A 20490-nucleotide genomic window follows, 5' to 3' on the forward strand; every position below is an offset into this window, starting at 1 on the left:
ATAAACAGTTTTGTTTTAAAATTGACATGTAAATACCTTATTAAATAAGGATTTTGCTAGGAAATGTTACAGTATTTTACTGTTCAATTAACAGTATCTAATATAAAATACTACGTTATTCTGTACAAATTCCCTGGAAATATCATATAAATAAAGGTTTTCCATTAAATATGACTGTGTTTCACCGTATACTTAAAGTGAAAAGAATATTTTGGTGTCCAAAATTTTACCGTAATAAATACGGTAGAGCTTTTTCTGCTATTACGGTAAAAGGATTATGTACTGTTGATTTTACAGGTAATTTTTGTATTTTATTTCATATTTTACCATATAAATAAATATTTTTTCCATCAAAAGAAACCTAGTTTTGATTTGTAATTGACATAGAAATACTATATAATATAAAAGATTTTGCCTAAAAGTATTTTAGTGTTTTACTGTACAATTAACAGTATTAAATATAAAATACTACTTAATTCTGTATAAATTCCCTTTAAATATCATATAAATAAAGGTTTTCCTTTATATATATATATATATACCGTTTTTCCCATGTATAATGCGCCCCCATGTATAATACGCACCCTAAAAATGGCTGGAAAAAAGCCTGTACCCATGTATAATACGCACCCAAATTTTGACTCTGTAAACGTAAAATTATTTCAGAAAAAAGATCATCTTTGGGAACAACCGGATGGTATTCTGCCGGTCAGTATCACTGCGCATGCGCTAGTAAACTCGATAGCGAAGAAATGTTTCAGATTTGTGTAGGGTACATTGTGACAGCAAACGAGCAGGTGATCGAGCAGGCATCTGATACGAGAGCATTGTGTTCGTATGGAGCGTGTTTGAAGTGAACAGCAGAGAACAAAGCGCATCCGTAATGGCGGCCTCCGTATCATATCCGGATTTAAAAAAATAATAATAAAAAATGTTTGTACCCATGTATAATGCGCACCCCAGAAAAAACTGCCAGCTGTGGTTTCCAGAATTTTACTGTGATAAATACAGTGGAAATTTTTCAGTATTTAGATTTTATTAATGTTGATTTAACTTTTAATGATTAACATTATCCCACATTTTTTCCATCAAAAGAAAGACATTCACCCGAGAGCCAAGAGCAGTCACCCCGTCGCCCTCCTCTCTCTGCCGCTGGAAGGGCGGTGTGCGGTACATCTCGCGGGGCCCTTGTCCGCGGCGCATCGTGTATTGTTGGTTGCTGCTTTGTGTTGCGGGGTGGTGTCCTATGCTGTATGGAAGGCGGGCCGGTGGAGGGGATCGGGTACGGCGGCTGTACTCGAAAAGAAATCTGAAAATGGACAAGAAAATAATATAAACCAGGATTTGCAGGTATTCTCATTAGATCAGATTATTACAGTTATCTCATTCCTCTCGTTCCTCCTTCTTGGGGCCACGATTCGATTCAAAATCGATTTTTGATTCAAAAAGATTTTTTATTAAAACGATTCGATTTTATTCATAAAGATTTCTTATTGGGTTTCTGATCATGATCTACTCTCATCTGCTTTGGTATACAGAATGACAAGTGGACATAAAAGTGTCCTTTTCACATTTATTACCGTATTTTCCGGCCTATAAGGCGCACCTTCAATGAACGGCCCATTTTAAAACTTTATCCTTATATAAGGCGCACCGGACTATAAGGCGCACCATCATGTCAGATTTTTAATCCAAATCAAATCATTCTCCATTTTATCTTTTTTATTTCAACTTCAGACGGAACAAATTACTTTATAATCATAAAATAATGATCCATAGTCTTTTTGATTCATGATTCATAGTCTTCAGCGGGCCACTTATGATTGATTTCATGACACAATGCTTTGGGCCAGTTTAAATTTAGGAATTTGGTCCATATATAAGGCGCACCGGACTATAAGTTGGTTTTTGAGAAAATTTTAGGTTTTTAGGTGCGCCTTATAGGGCGGAAAATACGGTAAGTTAAATTCTTAGGGAAGTGCCTTTATCAACGACATTGTGTGGTCCTCAATTAGGTAGCTATCTATACAATACGTTTGAACAAAAATAAAGGACTTCTGCATAATACAAAGCCTGGTGTGCCTGTTTTTTAAACAATTTTTTTTTAATTTAAAAAATCGATTAAAAAATCGTTAAACAAAGATCTTATGTGCATCGATTTTTCCCCCACCCTTACTGAATACATATAATACATTTATTAATAATACATAATAAATTAGTTATTGCCCATTACTCACAGGACTTTTGTTGCATGTGCAGGGTCATGGTGAATGTAGTAGTCGTTGGCTCTCTTCAGTCCATACTTTGCATGCCCCTCTCTCATCTACGAGTGTTGTCAGTCTCTCTTTCTCACTCTCATTCTAGGGAATACAGTAAGTTTAAACATAATTATATTATATTTTACCAAGAGCATATCAAGCATTTTATAGTGAGATCTATTTTATAATCAAACGAAACATCCTATTGAAGAAATGCCCCACCACTGTCAGTCTACAGCAGCAGTGTGTAAGGAAAAACTTACCATAAACGTTGTGACTGAATGCATTAACAGGTCCACGTTGAAGGAGGACCATGTTGACAATAACATCACCACTCAATTTCAGGACCTTTGGAGGTGTTTGGCTTGGCCTATTGGAAGGAGATCAATAGTTTGAGGTTTGAGACTGATGTATATCTGATCTAATGTATATATTCCAAATAAGTTGCCAACTTACCAGCTCAGTTCCTTAGCATTCCACTCCACCCCTCCATACAGTTGAATAACTGAACATTTTAGGTGTTTTTTTTAGGGAGGGATAACAGGTCAAAAAGTATTCCATACAGAAATGGTATATATAATGTAATAATTAGGAACCCGAAGATTATCTTACTCATAAATATGTAATAAACATTGTCCAGTCACCAATTCAAGTTTAAAGTATATAAAACGTTAGAACATTGCGATATGATTAGATATGAAGGACATGACAAATGTAACCATTTTTGACCAGTTGAAAAGGGATAAAAAATTATTCACTTTAACATGCCTAATTAGACACGAAGACTTTGGGAAACACCAGATAAATATTGGGATTTGGTTTAAAAAACAACTGGATAAATCTATACAAATTTTTGTTTTTGGCGACTGGATGGGGAGCACTTCTCTCATGTGAATTGCTTAGAAATTCCCTTATTGTTAACCACCCATCCTCTAAATCAGGGGTCACCAAACTACGGCCCGCGGGCCGGATACGGCCCGCAGGACCGTTTAATCCGGCCCGCCAACCCTGAATAAATTGTATTATTAAACTTTTTTTTTTTTTTTGCTCATTTTGCCTGCAATGACTGCGTTTCCCCAGTAGATGGGGAAGCGCTCGCCTGCGCATTTACTACCGGAAGCCGTGTCAGAAAGCTCGGTGCACACTCACAAGTGCGTGTACGGACATGGCGCACTCGCGCTCTATTTGTATCAGTCCCGAATTTAGAGCGTGGGCTGTGACGACAGCATTCTTGTAATTTGCGCGCTGAGCTTTCAGATGCAGTTTTGCGCTAAAGCCACCCACAAACCTTCCCCTGGAATCCTTCCGTTAAAATGTCGCCCAAGTAAAGCAGGGTGAACACAGTGCCGAGCGTTTAAAAGAGTTGCCAATTTGGCTCGACGTACGCGACGTGACGTTCAGCCACATGAACGTCAACATCTACCCGTCACAGATCGAGGTAAACGGACCAACACCTCGGATCTCGCCTAAGAATTGCCACAACAAATTTTACTCCAGACTATGACGCACTATCAAACTTTAACAAAAAAGACAGCGGTGTCTACAAGCCTACTGGAACCTACAAAAGGATTATAAGGAAGGAACACAAGAACTTTAAGAGACTGCTCATATGTGTCAGAGAGGTTCTGCTCTGACAACTGAGCTGAACTTTTATCTGTTAAGATTGTGCATGGCACAACAGAAAGTTAATGTTCCATGGTTTTTTTTCTATGAAGAACCCAGAGAGAGTTATTTAGTTATTATTTATTTCCTGTTTTTTCTGTGAAGAACTCAGAGAGGGTTTAGTTATTATTTATTTCATTAATAGTGTTATTATTTGTTTCCTGACTTTTTTTTCTGTAAAGAACCTGGAAAGGGTTATTAAATAACCGTTATTTGGTTATGTGTGGCTTTCTGGAAAATAAAAAAAAAAAAATTTTTTTAAGCTCCCCTACGATCGTCACACTTTTTCTGTTACAAACTGCCACCGGCCCGCCATCAGAGAAGGGAAAGGTTATGTGGCCCTCACAGGAAAAAGTTTGGGGACCCCTGCTCTAAATGCTCAAGGTCTCTTGTTTGTGGTTGTATGTCATTCCCGCACCTTCCTGTCAGTCTTAGGCTGTCTCTCTCAAATGAAGGTTAAAAGCCCAAAAAATATCTTGATAGAAAATGGCCATAGCTGTTTTTATAGCATCAACATTTACCTAAACTTTATTTACCCCTTTCCTGGCAACCATACCCACTTCTGTATAACAAAAAGCCTCAACAGCATATGACAAGTTTTTTTTAGGTTTTTTCGTACATATTTATTGACAAAACTCCATATAACAGCTTGAGTATTGACTCAATAGATTGAGTCAGGCTGTATTATGTGTAACTCCGCAAACAGTCAGCAGCTGTGTTACAGTGAACTGTAAATTGCATTTAATAATCCACTGGCAGACAAATAATCAACTATGACTCTCTGAAAGAGTGACTCACATAAACGTGATTTACATGGGACTACAATATTTTCAACACTTATTCTACTCAATAAACCTGAACGACCAATTGGCCACAAAAAACATGTTCTTCTTACATTTTGAAATATAGGAAAGTTATTCCACTTCTGTGAAGTTGTAAACAGCATTGGTTTGAAATTGTACAAACTATAGAATTCACAAAACAATTACCTTAAAGACTGTAAACGAAAAAAAGTGCCATCAAAGACATTTCTGGATTAATTAGCACAAATCCACTGATCGCTCTCAGTGAAGCTAAACACGTACCTTTAGAAACCACCAGACATTTTCCAACAAAAAGTTAACACTGGATTTCAATTTACCTTGTGGTACAATTTTAAAAACAAAATAGGTACAGTGTACCATAACATATTGTATACTTGAACATCCAGTATACCTGAACACACATTAACCACTCATACCTTAACCACTTGTCCCTAAAGGGTTAATAGGGTGTGTCTATCTCCACTCATGGTCTGCGAGGTCTGCAATCAGAGTGAGGACTCTAGGATTGACTGAGAGTACTTTCTTTTTTTTATTCCACTCGACCTTGGTGCCTCTCTCAGGATTTATTGAGAAGAAACACCTTCATAAGAAAAAAAACAAAGAAGTAACAATTAATGGGTGAGATCAAAGAAATTATTGCTCTAGCAGAAATAAACTGTACCTTTGGAGAAACTCTAGTGTTGATCGTAGTTCCACTGGGTAGTGTATGTTGAAGCAATAGAAACTCCCAAACAGCAGGCAAACGGCAGAGGTGAAGGAAGTGATGTGGTCGTTGACAACCTTTTGGTCAATGCTCAACATGAATGTGTCAGCAGAAAAGCAACAGGACCCTGAAAATATTAACAACATAAAAAACAAAATGAAAAAATAAAAACATTCAGTTATAAGGACTTAAATGTCAGATATTGACTAAAATACAATGGTGCTTATTACATTAAAACAACAACAACATTTTAATAGCGTACTGAAAACTGAGTTAATTTAAACTATGCTATTGCATTGAATTCTCCTATGGGCTGGTCTTGGTGCCAGGTGAAGTAATAAGATATACAAGTGTAGGTAGGTAGGTAGGTAGATAGGTAGATAGGTAGGTAGGTAGGTAGGTAGGTAGGTAGGTAGGTAGGTAGGTAGGTAGGTAGGTAGGTAGGTAGGTAGGTAGGTAGGTAGGTAGGTAGGTAGGTAGGTAGGTAGGTAGGTAGGTAGGTAGGTAGGTAGGTAGGTAGGTAGGTAGGTAGGTAGGTAGATAGATAGATAGATAGATAGATAGATAGATAGATAGATAGATAGATAGATAGATAGATAGATAGATAGATAGATAGATAGATAGATAGATAGATAGATAGATAGATAGATAGATAGATAGATAGATAGATAGATAGATAGATAGATAGATAGATAGATAGATAGATAGATAGATAGATAGATAGATAGATAGATAGATAGATAGATAGATAGATAGATAGATAGATAGATAGATAGATAGATAGATAGATAGATAGATAGATAGATAGATAGATAGATAGATAGATAGATAGATAGATAGATAGATAGATAGATAGATAGATAGATAGATAGATAGATAGATAGATAGATAGATAGAATAGTATAATTTGATGTCAGTATACATATAGATTTAGCTGCGGGGTTTGGTTAGACATTTAATTTTTGTTTACTTACCACACACAATTATGCAGGGTGTTGCCGGCAACTTCTCTATCTGAACCTCTTGGGCCAGGCATGTCTCCTCAACGTATTGGAGCAGGTTCTCCTCCTTCTCACCAAAATGAGCCAGTAAAAGAAGTACCATCTTTACAAGGTCTTGTGAGCAACCATCCAAATGGCCCAGCTCAGTCTGAAACTTGAGAAGAGCATCCAGGACTTGTTTGCGTTTTTGTGCATCAACATTCTTGAAGAAGTTTAAGAGGCGTCTTCCTTTTTTCTCCACATTGCCAAGGAAAGTATCCATTAGACTCAGACCAGTAAGTTCTTGGAAGTGTGCTACCATACCAGCTTCCTTGAACAAAAAGGGCCACTCTTGGCTGAGTTTCTGAATGCTTGTCCCCTTGTTGATGTCTTTACGCTGTGTGTAATAGGTGGACTGTATTAACTTTTTCACATTGTCTGCATTGAAGTCAATCTCTTCAAACATCTCCTTCATCTTGTTTTTTTTTTCTTGCTGACTCTCCATAGTCTCAGAGAGTGGCAAATATTTCGGCTCCCAGTTTATACAGCCATATGTGTCTTGAACTCTGGCTTTTTGTTCAGCTGGAATTTCTTCAGTATCAGACTCATCTGGTGCAACCTTGCGTTTTCTTATTTTTGGTGTGTTGGGTCGTTTCACATTTTCAACTCGTGCTTGGAGTTGCTTTACCAGTGAATGATATCCAGGTCCAATGACATCACCCTCTATGACATCTTGGAGGGCTTCTGGATACTTGGCCACCATTCTTTTGCCTATCTCTGTAGTGTTGTGTTTGGTTGGATTATTACACATCTTCATGATCTCAGAAACCACTATCCTTACCATCTCTCGCCGCAGCCGCGGACTAGGTCTCACCTTCCTTTCTAAACTCTGCACTAACTCTTCAGGGAGCTTCTGCCATGGTATCTGGAATGTCTCTACCCAGTTTGCCACAAAAGTGGAACAGTTACCTGAGGGGGATGAGGTGATTGAGGAGGATGATGGTGAGGGAGAGACTGAAGGTGGAGAGGAACAGACGGACAGTGGAGAGGAAAATGCTGCAGTTGTAGTGCTTGAGTCTGTAACAGAAGAACAGGAGAAACATTAAACCTTGAAGGATGTCGTGCTTCTCTGTTGAATATTTTATGTATTGTTAATATGGCTGCAACTAACATTTTTCATTGTCAATTAATCTATTCGTTGTTTGGTCCATAAAATGTTACAAAATAGTAAACAATGTTGATCACTGTTCAAGGCCTCAAGTGTCTTGTTTGTCCATAATATTAGAAAATGTTGTAAAATATGAGTTTTCATATTAAGTTTTTCCCTTTTTAAAAAATTTGACTCAAAACAATGATTAAAATAATTGTTACTTAATTTAATAATTAACTGATTACTTGTTAACTGTTAAATAACTGGATAATGTGTGCTATGCTGTTATGGCAATGTAGAAATTTTGTGAAATTATGTTAAATTTAAAAAACACTTACTGTTCTGGGCCCAAGCAGCAACAAGTCTTCTGGCTTGGACTGGCTTCAACACTGGCAGCAAGTCTCCTTCTGTAATGTACTGCAGATCATCTATGGTCTCAGCACCAAATCCCTTCAATGTATCTTCCACTGAACTAAGAACTGCTTGAGGAAGGTCTGGAAGCACTGCAGCAATTGCACTACTTATCGTCTGTATCTCTGATTCAGCCATATCTATCAGATACACAAACACAAAGAAGTTGGCCTTTAGTCTACTGACATCAAAGCATCTACTCTGACAATACACTGTGCTTCAGTGGCACTATCTGGTATCATTTTTGATGTAAGATGATAATGGCCACATGTCAATCAGTTCATTAATGTGTAGGCACTGCAATCTTCCACTGTCATTTTTCACTGAGTACATGTGGTAGTGTGGCAGGAATTCTGCTGAATACACTCTCATCAGCAAATGAAGTGCAGAATCATCTTTAACTACAAGGAGGAGGAGTTCACCAAACTCCATTGAGTCATCATTCCTAGTGACAACGAATTGCCCCTTTTTGTATATTATCCCATTATACTGCAAATCTACAGGAATCTTTGTATTAATTTCAGTGAAGCCAAATTGTAAGACTGCATCTTTAACTTGTTCACTGTATAGCTCAGAGTAGAAAGGTACGCCTTCTTTCATAAGCAAGGCTTGAGGACTCACTGACCCAGCTGAAAGATAGGCCTGAAACATCTGATGTCTTTCTGAAAGAGTGAGACACAGGTTTTTAAAGTTTTTCAAATGCCTTGCACATCTTTTAAAGTAACTATGCTTACTTTCAAAGCGCATAGTCCATAGTCTCATCAGTGGGCCAAATTTTAAAATCAGTCCTGGGTAGTGGCGCAAATAATGATGCTTTGGTCTCAAGTTGGTATCTGGAAACAGTGCTTTCCTGGAATCCAAATATTCCTGAATTAGAGCATCCAGGTAAAGAACCTGTGGCTCAGAAATCTTTTGAGCGCAAATCAAGTCAACTATGTCCTTTAGTTGCAGAGTTAATTGCCACACATCATCTTGTGCGTCTTCCACTCTGTCTCCAATGATTAAAGGTAACAGTCGTAAAAAGTTCCAGTTTTGTACAGCATGACCAGAAAGTCGCAGTGTTTTAGGACTGACCTCACATGGCTTGGAGGAAGCATCTACAGCTCCATATTTGAACTGATTAATGCGTCTGTTCAAAATAGTGTATGTGAACCATCTCTTTTTTTTAACAAAGTACCTCAGGTAAAGTGCTAAATCATAAGATAGGACACCCTCAAAGATGTCGTGACCAAGACAGGGGGGGCAAACCAGGCAGACAAACATCAAAGTGTTTTAAGGTATTAAATTCTGACCTGAACTTTATTCCATGAACATCCGCCACGCCTTCAGCTTGTAACTGATCCACTGCTGACTTGTAGCTTTCAGGGGTTCTTTCTGGTCCGCAAGAAATTGGGTCATCCCCCTGAAATTGAATTCGAGAAATGAGGCAGTATCTGCAGAAATATTTTGAAGAACTGAAATTTTCAGTAAAGCCACCAATGCAATGCGAGCCCAAGTTGTCTCCAGCAATGCAGTAGAGAGTCCCTTTAACAACATTTTCATCTGCCATTGCAATCCCATTCTCCTCCAGTAGTTTCAAGTCAGCCAGTAGCTCTGAAAAAACCTTGCCATGGCCAAATTCTTTAAAGTCCTTTTCTCTACACAGCAAAACCAGCTGCATGTGATCAACATTTGATCGAAAATGTGGGGGCAAATTTAATAGTGAGAAGTACACAGCCAAAATTTTGTGCTTCTTTTTTGCAGAACCCAAAGGGTTAACGACCTCAAATGCATCCTGGTATAGTATCAGCTTAAGGCAGTGCTTCTCAAATAGTGGGGCGCGGTGCTATTCCTGGGGGGGCGCGTGTGACCCTGGGGAACAGGCTTTTTTTTTGGCAGTACTAGAATAAAGTGTAATTGCGTGTTTACTACAGCAGGGGGCAGTGGCGCTCTCATTGTTACTTCTGTCACGTTTGCGACAGTGCAACATTTTACGACTTACAAGACAAGTTAGGATAGTCACGGTGGGGAGGGGGGGCGCGAATAGTTTTCTTCTTGCTAGGGGGGGGGCGTAACAGAAAATAATTGAGAAGCACTGGCTTAAGGCAAGATGCATTTTCTTGAAAAAAGGTATTTGATTTAAACACCTTACCATCATGGCAGTCACAGAGAACATCTGGTTTTGAAACAGAATTATCGTAAGGAGCTGCTGACATGAGCACTGATTGTAACATATTCTTCAGTGTGTTTAACACAGGAATGTAGTACGCAAATCTTTCTGTTCTGTTCTCATCTCTCCCTAGAAACACCTTTTTGGGCTCAACATATTTAAACATTTCTTTGAAACACTGTGCTCTAGAGTATGCTGTCCTCATTGGCCCTGTGTGACACGCTGAAAACAAATCACATTCCTTTACTGTATCACAGATTTTTACAATCTCTTCATCTGATACTGACAAATCTTTCAGAAGCAAGTTTAATCTGTTCAGTGTATATGTGTGTCCCATCTCATGTATGTTTTGAATCTCTTCAACGATGGTCTGAATAGTAGATGCTGGAATAAGAAGCTGGCCCATAAGTTTTATGTAAAATAAACACACATTTCTGAGGTACAAGTCACTGAAATTAGACGAGTCCCCAAAAGTGTTTTCAGCAGCCTCTGATACACTGGCAGTTTCGTGCACGGTAGGGATGTTTTGCTCATTTGTAGAAGGACTTTCTGAGTTTGTATCTCTGAATTGGCCACAAATCACATGTGCTGAACAATGTCGGTGTTTTCTGGACATATGAGAAGTAAATGAAGACTTCACAGTAAAAAGTGAGGTTTTGCATCCTCTCACTGGGCAGTTTATGGGGTGTCCCTTTGCTATGTGCTCCTTAAGGTGAGCAAGCAACTCCCTGACTCCGTCACACTGGCGCTCACAAAGTGCAACCGTGCACTTCAATGTAGCTTTAGCCATAGCATGATCCGGAGCAGTCAACGAGACTGCACTATGGTGGCGATAGAAGTGCGATTTTAATGCTGCATATCTAGAAAATACCTGCTTACAGTCAATTTCCACACACTTGAAAATACAACGGGGCTCATTGCGATGCAGTTTACAATGCAAAACATATGCTTTAAGAGACTGAACAGATTCTCCACAAACACAACAAGAATACATCTTACACGTCAAACAGGGAAATATCAACCATAAAACCTAACCTAAAAACCATATAAAACATCAACCTTACCGTAGTAAGATGCTGAAAATGAGCAAAATCCAAAATGAGAGTAGAGAAAGTTTCGACGTTGTGGTGCTGCTGCCGTAACCGTTCGTTGCTTCGTCCACTGGTAGCGGAGCCAAGTGCAAGGCGCTGATTGGACGCCTCGTCAAGATTCAAACAATCAGTTTGAATTCTGGCGCCCTTTCTTTCTTTTTAAAAATAAACAAAAACTCTGTAGGCCTATTTTATTTTGCTAAGTCCTTTTCACCTTTGGTGGTTATTGAACAGGTTTACTGCAAAATAATAAAAAAAAGGGAAAAAAAGAAAATCAAGTGCAAGTTTTTTCGATCTTTTTTTTTTAAACGACTTTTCACAATAATGGACCATCTATAAATGCAAACTTCAAGCCTACAACCTGTTTATTTCATATCGAATATCATATATATATATATATAAACAGATTAATTGGTGATTATGAAAATTATTCAAGATATTTGTAACTCTAAATACATTTAAAAGTGTAAAGGCTCAAATTATTCTAACTTTCTGTCTCTCTCTCTCAATTTGTTTTTCTCAGCAAATTTTAAAGATGCTGCAAATAACTGCACAAGACAGTTGTGGCTACATACACGCACAAGCATGTGCTGTCGCCCTCTCCGTGTCCACACTGCCACACTGGTAGGATAGAGTCTGCCGGAGCTTTGACACGACAGATCGTAGAACTTTCCGTGTGGTACCTGTGTTCTAATGTTAGCTAATATAGTAGCTCAAAGAGGCTTGAATAGTCAATTTTGGATAGGAACCCTCCTAACTAATTGAAATTACCGCAATTCCTTGCAGCAGCAACAAAATAATTACGCACCGTTCGGTCATTCACAACCAGACATAAGAAAGAAAATAATGTATTTAAACAGTCTGATGTAGACTGCAGCAGAGAGAGTACGCGATTATCAACATATAGCCTACGTGTTGATGTGATGTAAAAACTTTTATCATGAAGTGCGTTCTGTTGTTGACTGCCAAGCTAGAGTAAAAACTGTTTTTCTGACATCCAGCGTCCTGCAGATCATCATGAAGTTAGCGTTGAAGATTATTAATATATTTTTGCCAAAAACAGTAGAAGAAATGGACGGAGCCATCACGTAGAAATCAATGGAGGCAATTGAAGCCAATTTGAACCACTTCCCGTTAGTCAACTAACCCTTCTGCACAGGTTCAGGTGCATTGTTGCCAACTCCTCAGTTAGGAAAGTCGCTATTGGCTGCCCTGAAAGTCGCCAGATGACGTCACCTAATTTGTAGTTCGTAGTTTGTGCGGATGCGCTAATTCGTTTGTAGTTTTGAGGCTTTACCCACAAACTATGACGTCATTTTCAAATTGCAAACAGCCGGCCGCCGCTGTTTAAAATAAAGAGGTAAAGGACAGCTGTGCTTGCAGGCAACACTGTCTGCGGCTGCACCAGCGGCTCATGAAGTGAGGAAACACCAAAATGAACTCCCTGAAAAGTCGCTAGGTTTGTTGCTTGTCGCTTCTTGGAAAAAAGTCGCTAGAGGGGTCAGAAAAGTCGGCAAGTTGGCAACACTGCTCAGGGGACATAGATGTGATGAAGGAACGTAGTCTGACCGAGCATGTGACCGAGTCTGAGCCAATGGTTTGACCGAGTCTGACTCACGTAAGTCCTGTGCGTATGCTCATTACATAAATTAAGTCACGTTAGCATTGATTTCAGAAAAACGTTTATTAGTCAGCCGAAATGAATGGAATTCAATGGAAGGCTAGGTGGAGCTGGTCCAGTAGTTGGCCTCAGATCCCCCCATGCTGGCTTGAACCTCCGAAAGTTCGCATGCCCCCTTGATTTTAGCCATGACTTACTTACGCGGTCACATGGGTTTTATCCAAACGAACTAGGCTGGCCGGCCGATCCGGATTGTCGCCACAGGGGTCCGAAGACTCTTTGCGGTCAGACGAGGTTTTATCAACCGGGCCCAAGCCCAGAATCTAGGTGACGCAAGTGAAAAGCGCTCAAGTACAGTTTAGCTGGTGGCGCTAATGCTAATATCAGTGACCACTATGTACTTACGTTCCTGGTCATGTTTAGTTTGCTAACTTTACCCGCCCACAGCATGGATCATGCACTTTCGGTCAACCTGTTGATTCTTTCAGCAACAATTGATTTCTTTGCAATTAACGGAGAGTCAAGGTTTACAGGAGAGTAGGTCATGCCAGAAAGAGACGTGTGCGGTACTGTGTTTTATTATAAACACTTTGTAGTTTTACCACAGATCAAGTCTATAACATTCACTGTCGCATCATGACGTAGTCTAGTGCATGCAGTCGGATTCTCTGAACGCTGTGGTCGTCTTCTCCCCACTTCCTATGATTCCCCTTTAACATCTTTCCTTGACCTTGTGATGTTTTCCATCAAAATGGAGGAAGAGGTTAGGAAAGACTAAAAAGCATTGTTTGACTAATCTACCACATCCTATCATCTGGTGGCATGTCTCGAGCATCTGAATCTTATGCAGGCTTAAAGGTACGGCGGAGGCTGATTTACTTCCGGGTGGATCATCAAGACGATTGGTCCTCAATTGTCAATCATTCTGGAGAATTTTACTAATACTGTCGTACGTGCTCTTTCCAGTTTTCGCTTTCTGTGCATGCATACTTTCAAAAAGTATCTTTGAAGTGTCTGAGAAGAAGAGAAAGGCCTCAGAAAGGCGTTGTTTACTTGTGTGTCTATCGTGTAATATGTCTTGTCACCGTGGGATAGGGAAAACGTAATTTCGATGTCTTTGTGTGTCTCGGCATGTGAAGATGTTGACAATAAAGCAGACTCTGACTTTGAAAAAGAGAGAAACAAGACCAGAGTTGCGCATGCCCATTTTTTATAAAAGTGCACCGTAAAAAATGGCTGTGAAATCTACAGTTAATTACTATATATATATATATATATATATATATATATATATATATATATATATATATATATATATATATATATATATGATATATATATGATATATATATATATATATCATATGATATATATATATCATAATGAAATCAATAATTATCATATAAATATCATATAAAAATGATGACTTTAATAATCATTATGTCATAATGACTTACCATGGCATTATTTTTATTCCATTTTTTCCGTTTTCTTTTTCACTGGCGGGTATGGGGTGACATGGGCTGACATGAATTCATCCAATGAGGATCGAGTGTGTTCAACGGTCCTGCTTTGAATGGCCAATCACGTCAAAGTGAACGGGACAAATCGCAATCACAGCGCTTGCATCTCTGGCTCCGACAACAACTTTTCTCATAAGACCTTGTCTTGTATTGTGTGTTTTTTTGTTGTCTTTCTATGTGTTTGCGTCGTCTGTGTTCATTTGTTTCACTTTGGCTGCGAAAACGGCACCGAGAGAGCGCTGTTTTTCGATCGCGAGAGAGAGGGCAGACAGAGCTAGCTACTGGTAACGTTAACTGTTAGCTAGCTTGTGATAGCAGTAACTTTAACTGACCAGATTCTCTTTTTTTTAAACTTACTGAAGCCACAAAATGGTATATGACACATGTAGTACTTGCTGCGACAGTACGATGGTCGTTACTGTGTCGTTATTTTATATTTTTATGCTGCGCAAGAGAAGAGTATTTTCCCGCCTTTCTGTTTTTCAACACCTTCTCCGCCTCCGTATGCGTTTTCCTTCCGGAGGCAGCACCACCAAGCACACGTCGCGACGTCCAGAAACTCGGTAAGTAGGACTACTATCACTATAAGTAATAAAATCAAATAGTAATACACAAGTAGTAATCAGTTTGCTTGCCATCAGTTACTATATATGCTCCTTTTATCTGTTTTATGTACAGCTTGTAAGATATGTATGCTCCCTGCCCTGTTTTTACAGTCATTCATGTGAACCAGATCATTTATAAAATGGACTGCTGTGAAATATGATTTTTGTTATGTCTGACTTTAAGGAGAGACAATCCTGACTGCAAAAAAATGGATGCTGTCGATCGAGGGGAGGGTCATAATCCCACCTGCTGCTCACGTGGCTGACTTCACCACTGCCTTGGCTGGCCACTCTCTTCGCCTGTTACTATGTTTTCAACCTAGAGTATCAGGGGGAAACCTGCACAACTTTGGAGTTTATTCAGAGGTATTAACCGATAAAATTATATACCTAACTTTATTCCCACTGGCATTTCTATATCTCTCTGATAATTGCAATTGTCTCAACCTCTAACTCATTTCATATGTTTTTGGTTAGGATTAATCCTGACTCCACCAAGTGCAGTGCCAAGGAGCAGATGAGCCGGAAGACTGGGAGAGTGGTGAGGAGGAAGACTTGATACATGAACCCCCATGTGATCTCCTTCATCATGGAGTTCATGAAGGCTTCACTTCATGGAGGCTAACTGACTAGATACAGGTGAGGTTCAGATAACGGTCACAACTAATTTGCATATCAGCTGTTTCAATGCAGAGATTTATTTTCTCTCCGATTTAACTTGCGACATATTCAAATCGATTTTTAATTCCCATGGGCTCACCACCTGTGGGAGGGGCCAAAGGGGTCGGGTGCATTGCAAGCTGGGCGGCGGCCAAAGGCAGGGACCTTGGCGGTCTGATCCCCGGCTGCAGAAGCTGGCTCTTGGGACATGGAATGTCACCTCTCTGGCTGGAAAGGAACCCGAGCTGGTGTGCGAGGCAGAAAAGTTCCGACTAGATATAGTCGGACTTGCCTCCACGCACAGTTTGGGTTCCGGTACAAGCCCTCTCGAGAGGGGCTGGACTCTCTTCCACTCTGGAGTTGCCCACGGTGAGAGGCGTCGAGCAGGTGTGGGTATACTTATTGCCCCCCGGCTGGGCGCCTGCACATTGGGGTTCACCCCGGTGAACGAGAGGGTAGCCTCCCTCCGCCTTCGGGTGGGGGGACGGGTCCTGACTGTTGTTTGTGTCTATGCACCAAACGGCAGTTCAGAGTACCCACCCTTTTTGGAGTCCCTGGAGGAGGTGCTGGAGAGCGCTCCTTCTGGGGACTCCATCGTTCTACTGGGTGACTTCAAAGCTCACGTGGGCAATGACAGTGAGACCTGGAAGGGCGTGATTGGGAGGAACGGCCCCCCCGATCTGAACCCGAGCGGTGTTCTATTATTGGACTTCTGTGCTCGACACGGATTTTCTATAATGAACACCATGTTTAAAACTAAGGGTGTCCATGTGTGCACTTGGCACCAGGACACCCTAGGCCGCAGTTCGATAATCGACTTTGTAGTCGTGTCATCGGATTTGCGGCCGCATGTTTTGGACACTCGGGCGAAGAGAGGGGCGGAGCTGTCAACTGATCACCACCTGGTGGTGGGTTGGCTCCGATGGTGGGGGAAGATGCCGGTCCGACCTGGCAGACCCAAACGTTCTGTGAGGGTCTGCTGGGAACGTCTGGCGGAATCCCCTGTCAGGAAGAGCTTCAATTCCCACCTCCGGCAGAACTTTTCCCACGTCCCGGGGGAGGCGGGGGACATTGAGTCCGAGTGGACCTTGTTCCGCGCCTCCATTGTTGAGGCGGCCGAGCGGAGCTGTGGCCGTAAGGTCATTGGTGCCTGTCGTGGCGGCAATCCCCGAACTCGCTGGTGGACACCGGCGGTAAGGGATGCCGTCAAGCTGAAGAAGGAGTCCTATCGGGCCGTTTTGGCCTGTGGGACTCCCGAGGCAGCTGACAGGTACCGGATGGCCAAGCGGAACGCGGCTTCGGCGGTTGCTGAGGCAAAAACCCGGGCGTGGGAGGAGTTTGGCGAGGCCATGGAAAATGACTTCCGGACGGCTTCGAGGAAATTCTGGTCCACCATCCGGCGTCTCAGGAGGGGGAAGCAGTGCAACGTCAACACTGTTTACAGTGGAGATGGCGTGCTGCTGACCTCGACTCGGGACGTCGTGTGTCGGTGGGGAGAATACTTCGAAGACCTCCTCAATTCCACCGACACGCCTTCCATTGTGGAGGCAGGGCCTGGGGACTCAGAGGCGGACTCTCCAATCTCTGGGGTTGAAGTCACTGAGGTAGTTAAAAAACTCCTCGGTGGCAAGGCCCAGGGGGTGGATGAGATCCGCCCGGATTTCTTAAGGGCTCTGGATGCTGTGGGGCTGTCATGGCTGACACGTCTCTACAGCATCGCGTGAACATCGGGGACAGTGCCTCTGGATTGGCAGACTGGGGTGGTGGTTCCCCTCTTTAAGAAGGGGGACCGGAGGGTGTGTTCCATTTACAGGGGAATTACACTCCTCAGCCTCCCTGGTAAGGTCTATTCAGGGGTGCTGGAGAGGAGGGTCCGTCGGGAGGTCGAACCTCGGATTCAGGAGGAACAGTGTGGCTTTCGTCCTGGCCGTGGAACAGTGGACCAGCTCTTCACCCTCAGCAGGATCCTCGAGGGTGCATGGGAGTTCGCCCAACCAGTCCACATGTGTTTTGTGGACTTGGAGAAGGCGTTCGACCGTGTCCCTAGGGAGGTCCTGTGGGGGGTGCTTCGGGAGTACGGGGTACCGAGCCAACTGATAAGGGCGGTTCGGTCCGTGTATCACCGATGCCAGAGTTTGGTCCGCATTTCCGGCAGTAAGTCGGATTCGTTCCCAGTGAGGGTTGGACTCCGCCAAGGCTGCCCTTTGTCACCGATTCTGTTTATAATTTTTATGGACAGAATTTCTAGGCGCAGCCGAGGCGTTGAGGGTGTCCGGTTTGGGGACCTCAGCATCGCGTATCTGCTTTTTGCAGACGACGTGGTGCTGTTGGCTTCTTCAGGCTGTGAGCTCCATCTCTCACTGGAGCGGTTTGCAGCCGAGTGCGAAGCGGTTGGGATGAGGGTCAGCACCTCCAAATCCGAGTCCATGGTCCTCGATCGGAAAAGGGTGGAATGCCCTCTCCGGATCGGGGATGAGATCCTGCCCCAAGTGGAGGAGTTTAAGTATCTTGGGGTCTTGTTCACGAGTGAGGGGAGGATGGAGCGCGAGATCGACAGGCGGATCGGTGCAGCGTCGGCAGTAATGCGGACTCTGTACCGGTCCGTCGTGGTAAAGAGAGAGCTGAGCCAAAAGGCAAAGCTCTCAATTTACCGGTTGATTTACGCTCCTACCCTCACCTATGGTCATGAGCTATGGGTCGTGACCGAAAGAACGAGATCCCGGATACGAGCGGCCGAAATGAGTTTTCTCCGCAGGATGTCCGGGCTCTCCCTTATAGAGATAGGGTGAGAAGTTCGGTCATCCGGGAGAGACTCGGAGTAGAGTCGCTACTCCTCCACGTTGATAGGAGCCAGATGAGGTGGCTCGGGCATCTCATCAGGATGCCTCCTGGACGCCTCCCTGGGGAGGTGTTCCGGGCATGTCCCACCGGTAGGAGACCCCGGGGACGACCCAGGACGCGCTGGAGAGATTATGTCTCTCAGCTGGCCTGGGAACGCCTTGGGATCCCCCGGGATGAGTTAGAGGAAGTGGCTGGGGAGAGGGAAGTCTGGGAGTCCCTCCTGAAGCTGCTGCCCCCGCGACCCGACCCCGGATAAGCGGAAGAAGATGGATGGATGGATGGATGGATGGATGGATGGATGGATGGATGGATTTTTAATCATCTCATGAGTAATCGTTACATCCCTACTAATAATATAACTCCAACCTTGCTAATTGCATGAGTGTTCCTGCAGCCAGTGACACACTTCCTATCAGGAACAAGTATCTTGACATGACAACGACATCACCATCATAATTCTTAATGTATTTTCTTCTTTAATTTCAGGGCTCCTGTTTTGTCCAAGCCCAAGGAAGTTTTGTCTAAAAGGTTTGGTAATGTGCTTTATGTTCCTGTTCACAAAAAAATAAATAACCCTGTTAACAAATTTCTTGTTGTCTGTAGTTAATTGAAATATTTTAGAATATGGGTCATTCTATTAATGATTAATATTAAATCACTGATTCAGCATTTAAATTGTACAGTGAGAAACTCAATTTACAATGATTACCTGGTACCTACTCTTACTGCATTGCCATATACAATACAGTTCATTTGTTTGTACAGTAAATAAACCAGTTATGTAAAGGCAACTGAAAGCGCGGTATTTCATTGATATTTATTCTGCAGTTAAGCAACTAATACTGTAAATGCAACTAAAATCACAGTTTTTAATTTTTTTAGTATAGTTAAAACATCTAACTAAATAAAACTGAAATCACAGTATTTAAATGTTATTTTGTATACAGTTAAACAACTAATACTGTAAACGCAACTGGAATCACAGTATTTAATTGTTATTTAGCATACAGTTAAAACATCTAATACTATAATTACAACTGAAATCACAGTATTTAATACCGTTAATGGAGAGGGCGATTCTTTCCTGAATTTCAAGAAAATCTTCCGCCTTACCTTTCATGTTAGGCATAATTAATAGATTGGTGTCAGTTCAGATGGCCCCAGGCATTATTCACCCCGCCTTAGGTCACCTCCGCTGGGTGAAAAGAGCAAGAATTCCAAATCTGAGAGAAATTAAAAAACGGATATTTCTGATGCATGTCCTGAGTTTTGTTGATATACAGCATAAGTCGAATCTTAGCTCAATATACATCATGAATAGACAAATAATTTGTATTTTCAAAGCTTTTAATCAATCAGACCTTATGGGTCAGTGAACCCTATTTCATAGAATAGTGCAAACATTGTGTTGGGAAAAAAAGGTGTTCAAAATAAACATCTTCTATAACACCACACCGCTTCTGATTTGTGAAACCTTGACTCTATTTGTGAAAATGTAAATCTGAGTTGGCTTCTCCATCGCAAGAGCAATTCCACATGGTTTTTGGTATCCAGACCACATTAGTCAAGATCCTGATCAAAAACTACAATACTTAAACTCAATTCAAATCTCAATTTAAATATTCTAGACTGCATGAAGATTAATTAAAACACAGTTTCTGAAAAATAATTTTATGACATTTTTGCAAATTAGGTTCACTTATGACATCTTTGGGATCCAGACCACATTTCACGAGAGAAAAAGAGAGAAAAATAAATAGATAAATAAATGCAAGAATTACAGTGATGGCTCATAAATGTAATACGGAATATTATTGTTAAATATATGGTGTTTAATACTTTTAACAGTGAGAAAAAGTACTCTTTACCAAAAATAAACGCAAGAATTACATTGATTGCTCGTATATGTGCATTACGGTATATTACTGTTAAATTTATGGTGTTTTATACTTTTAACAGTGAGAAAAAGTATTTTGTACATAGAATAAATGCAAAAATTTCATTGATTGCTC

At 41.3% G+C, this 20490-nt stretch overlaps 1 protein-coding gene and 1 long non-coding RNA gene across 4 annotated transcripts; one reads left to right on the top strand and one right to left on the bottom strand.

Annotated features, from left to right (window-relative positions):
• Nucleotides 1-2221: 2221 nt before the first annotated feature.
• On the bottom strand, nt 2222-11593 carry LOC133153177 (uncharacterized). 2 transcript variants are annotated; one of them, XR_009714262.1, is made up of 8 exons: nt 11202-11593; nt 9281-9390; nt 7916-8128; nt 7397-7504; nt 6422-6602; nt 5406-5574; nt 2522-5324; nt 2222-2360 (listed from the first exon to the last, which is right to left on the bottom strand). XR_009714262.1 is itself a non-coding variant. In XM_061277275.1 (6 exons), the coding sequence occupies exons 3-6, from the start codon at nt 8124-8126 to the stop codon at nt 5198-5200; spliced, it is 1590 nt and encodes a 529-aa protein (XP_061133259.1). In that variant the 5' UTR covers nt 8127-8128; nt 9281-9390; nt 11202-11545; the 3' UTR covers nt 3258-5197. The 2 variants fall into 2 exon arrangements, 1 of the variants encoding a protein (XP_061133259.1); XM_061277275.1 differs by lacking the exon at nt 2222-2360 and having other exon boundaries at nt 3258-5324; nt 6422-7504; nt 11202-11545.
• A 2651-nt stretch (nt 11594-14244) lies between these two features.
• LOC133153285 (uncharacterized) lies at nt 14245-19065 on the top strand. 2 transcript variants are annotated; one of them, XR_009714289.1, is made up of 4 exons: nt 14245-14935; nt 15162-15343; nt 15455-15616; nt 18965-19065. It is a non-coding gene; the product is annotated as an uncharacterized LOC133153285 (long non-coding RNA). The 2 variants fall into 2 exon arrangements; XR_009714288.1 differs by having other exon boundaries at nt 14245-15343.
• Nucleotides 19066-20490: the final 1425 nt, after the last annotated feature.

Source organism: Syngnathus typhle, linkage group LG4 (assembly GCF_033458585.1).
Source record: "Syngnathus typhle isolate RoL2023-S1 ecotype Sweden linkage group LG4, RoL_Styp_1.0, whole genome shotgun sequence".
In the NCBI taxonomy this organism is placed as follows: domain Eukaryota; kingdom Metazoa; phylum Chordata; class Actinopteri; order Syngnathiformes; family Syngnathidae; genus Syngnathus; species Syngnathus typhle.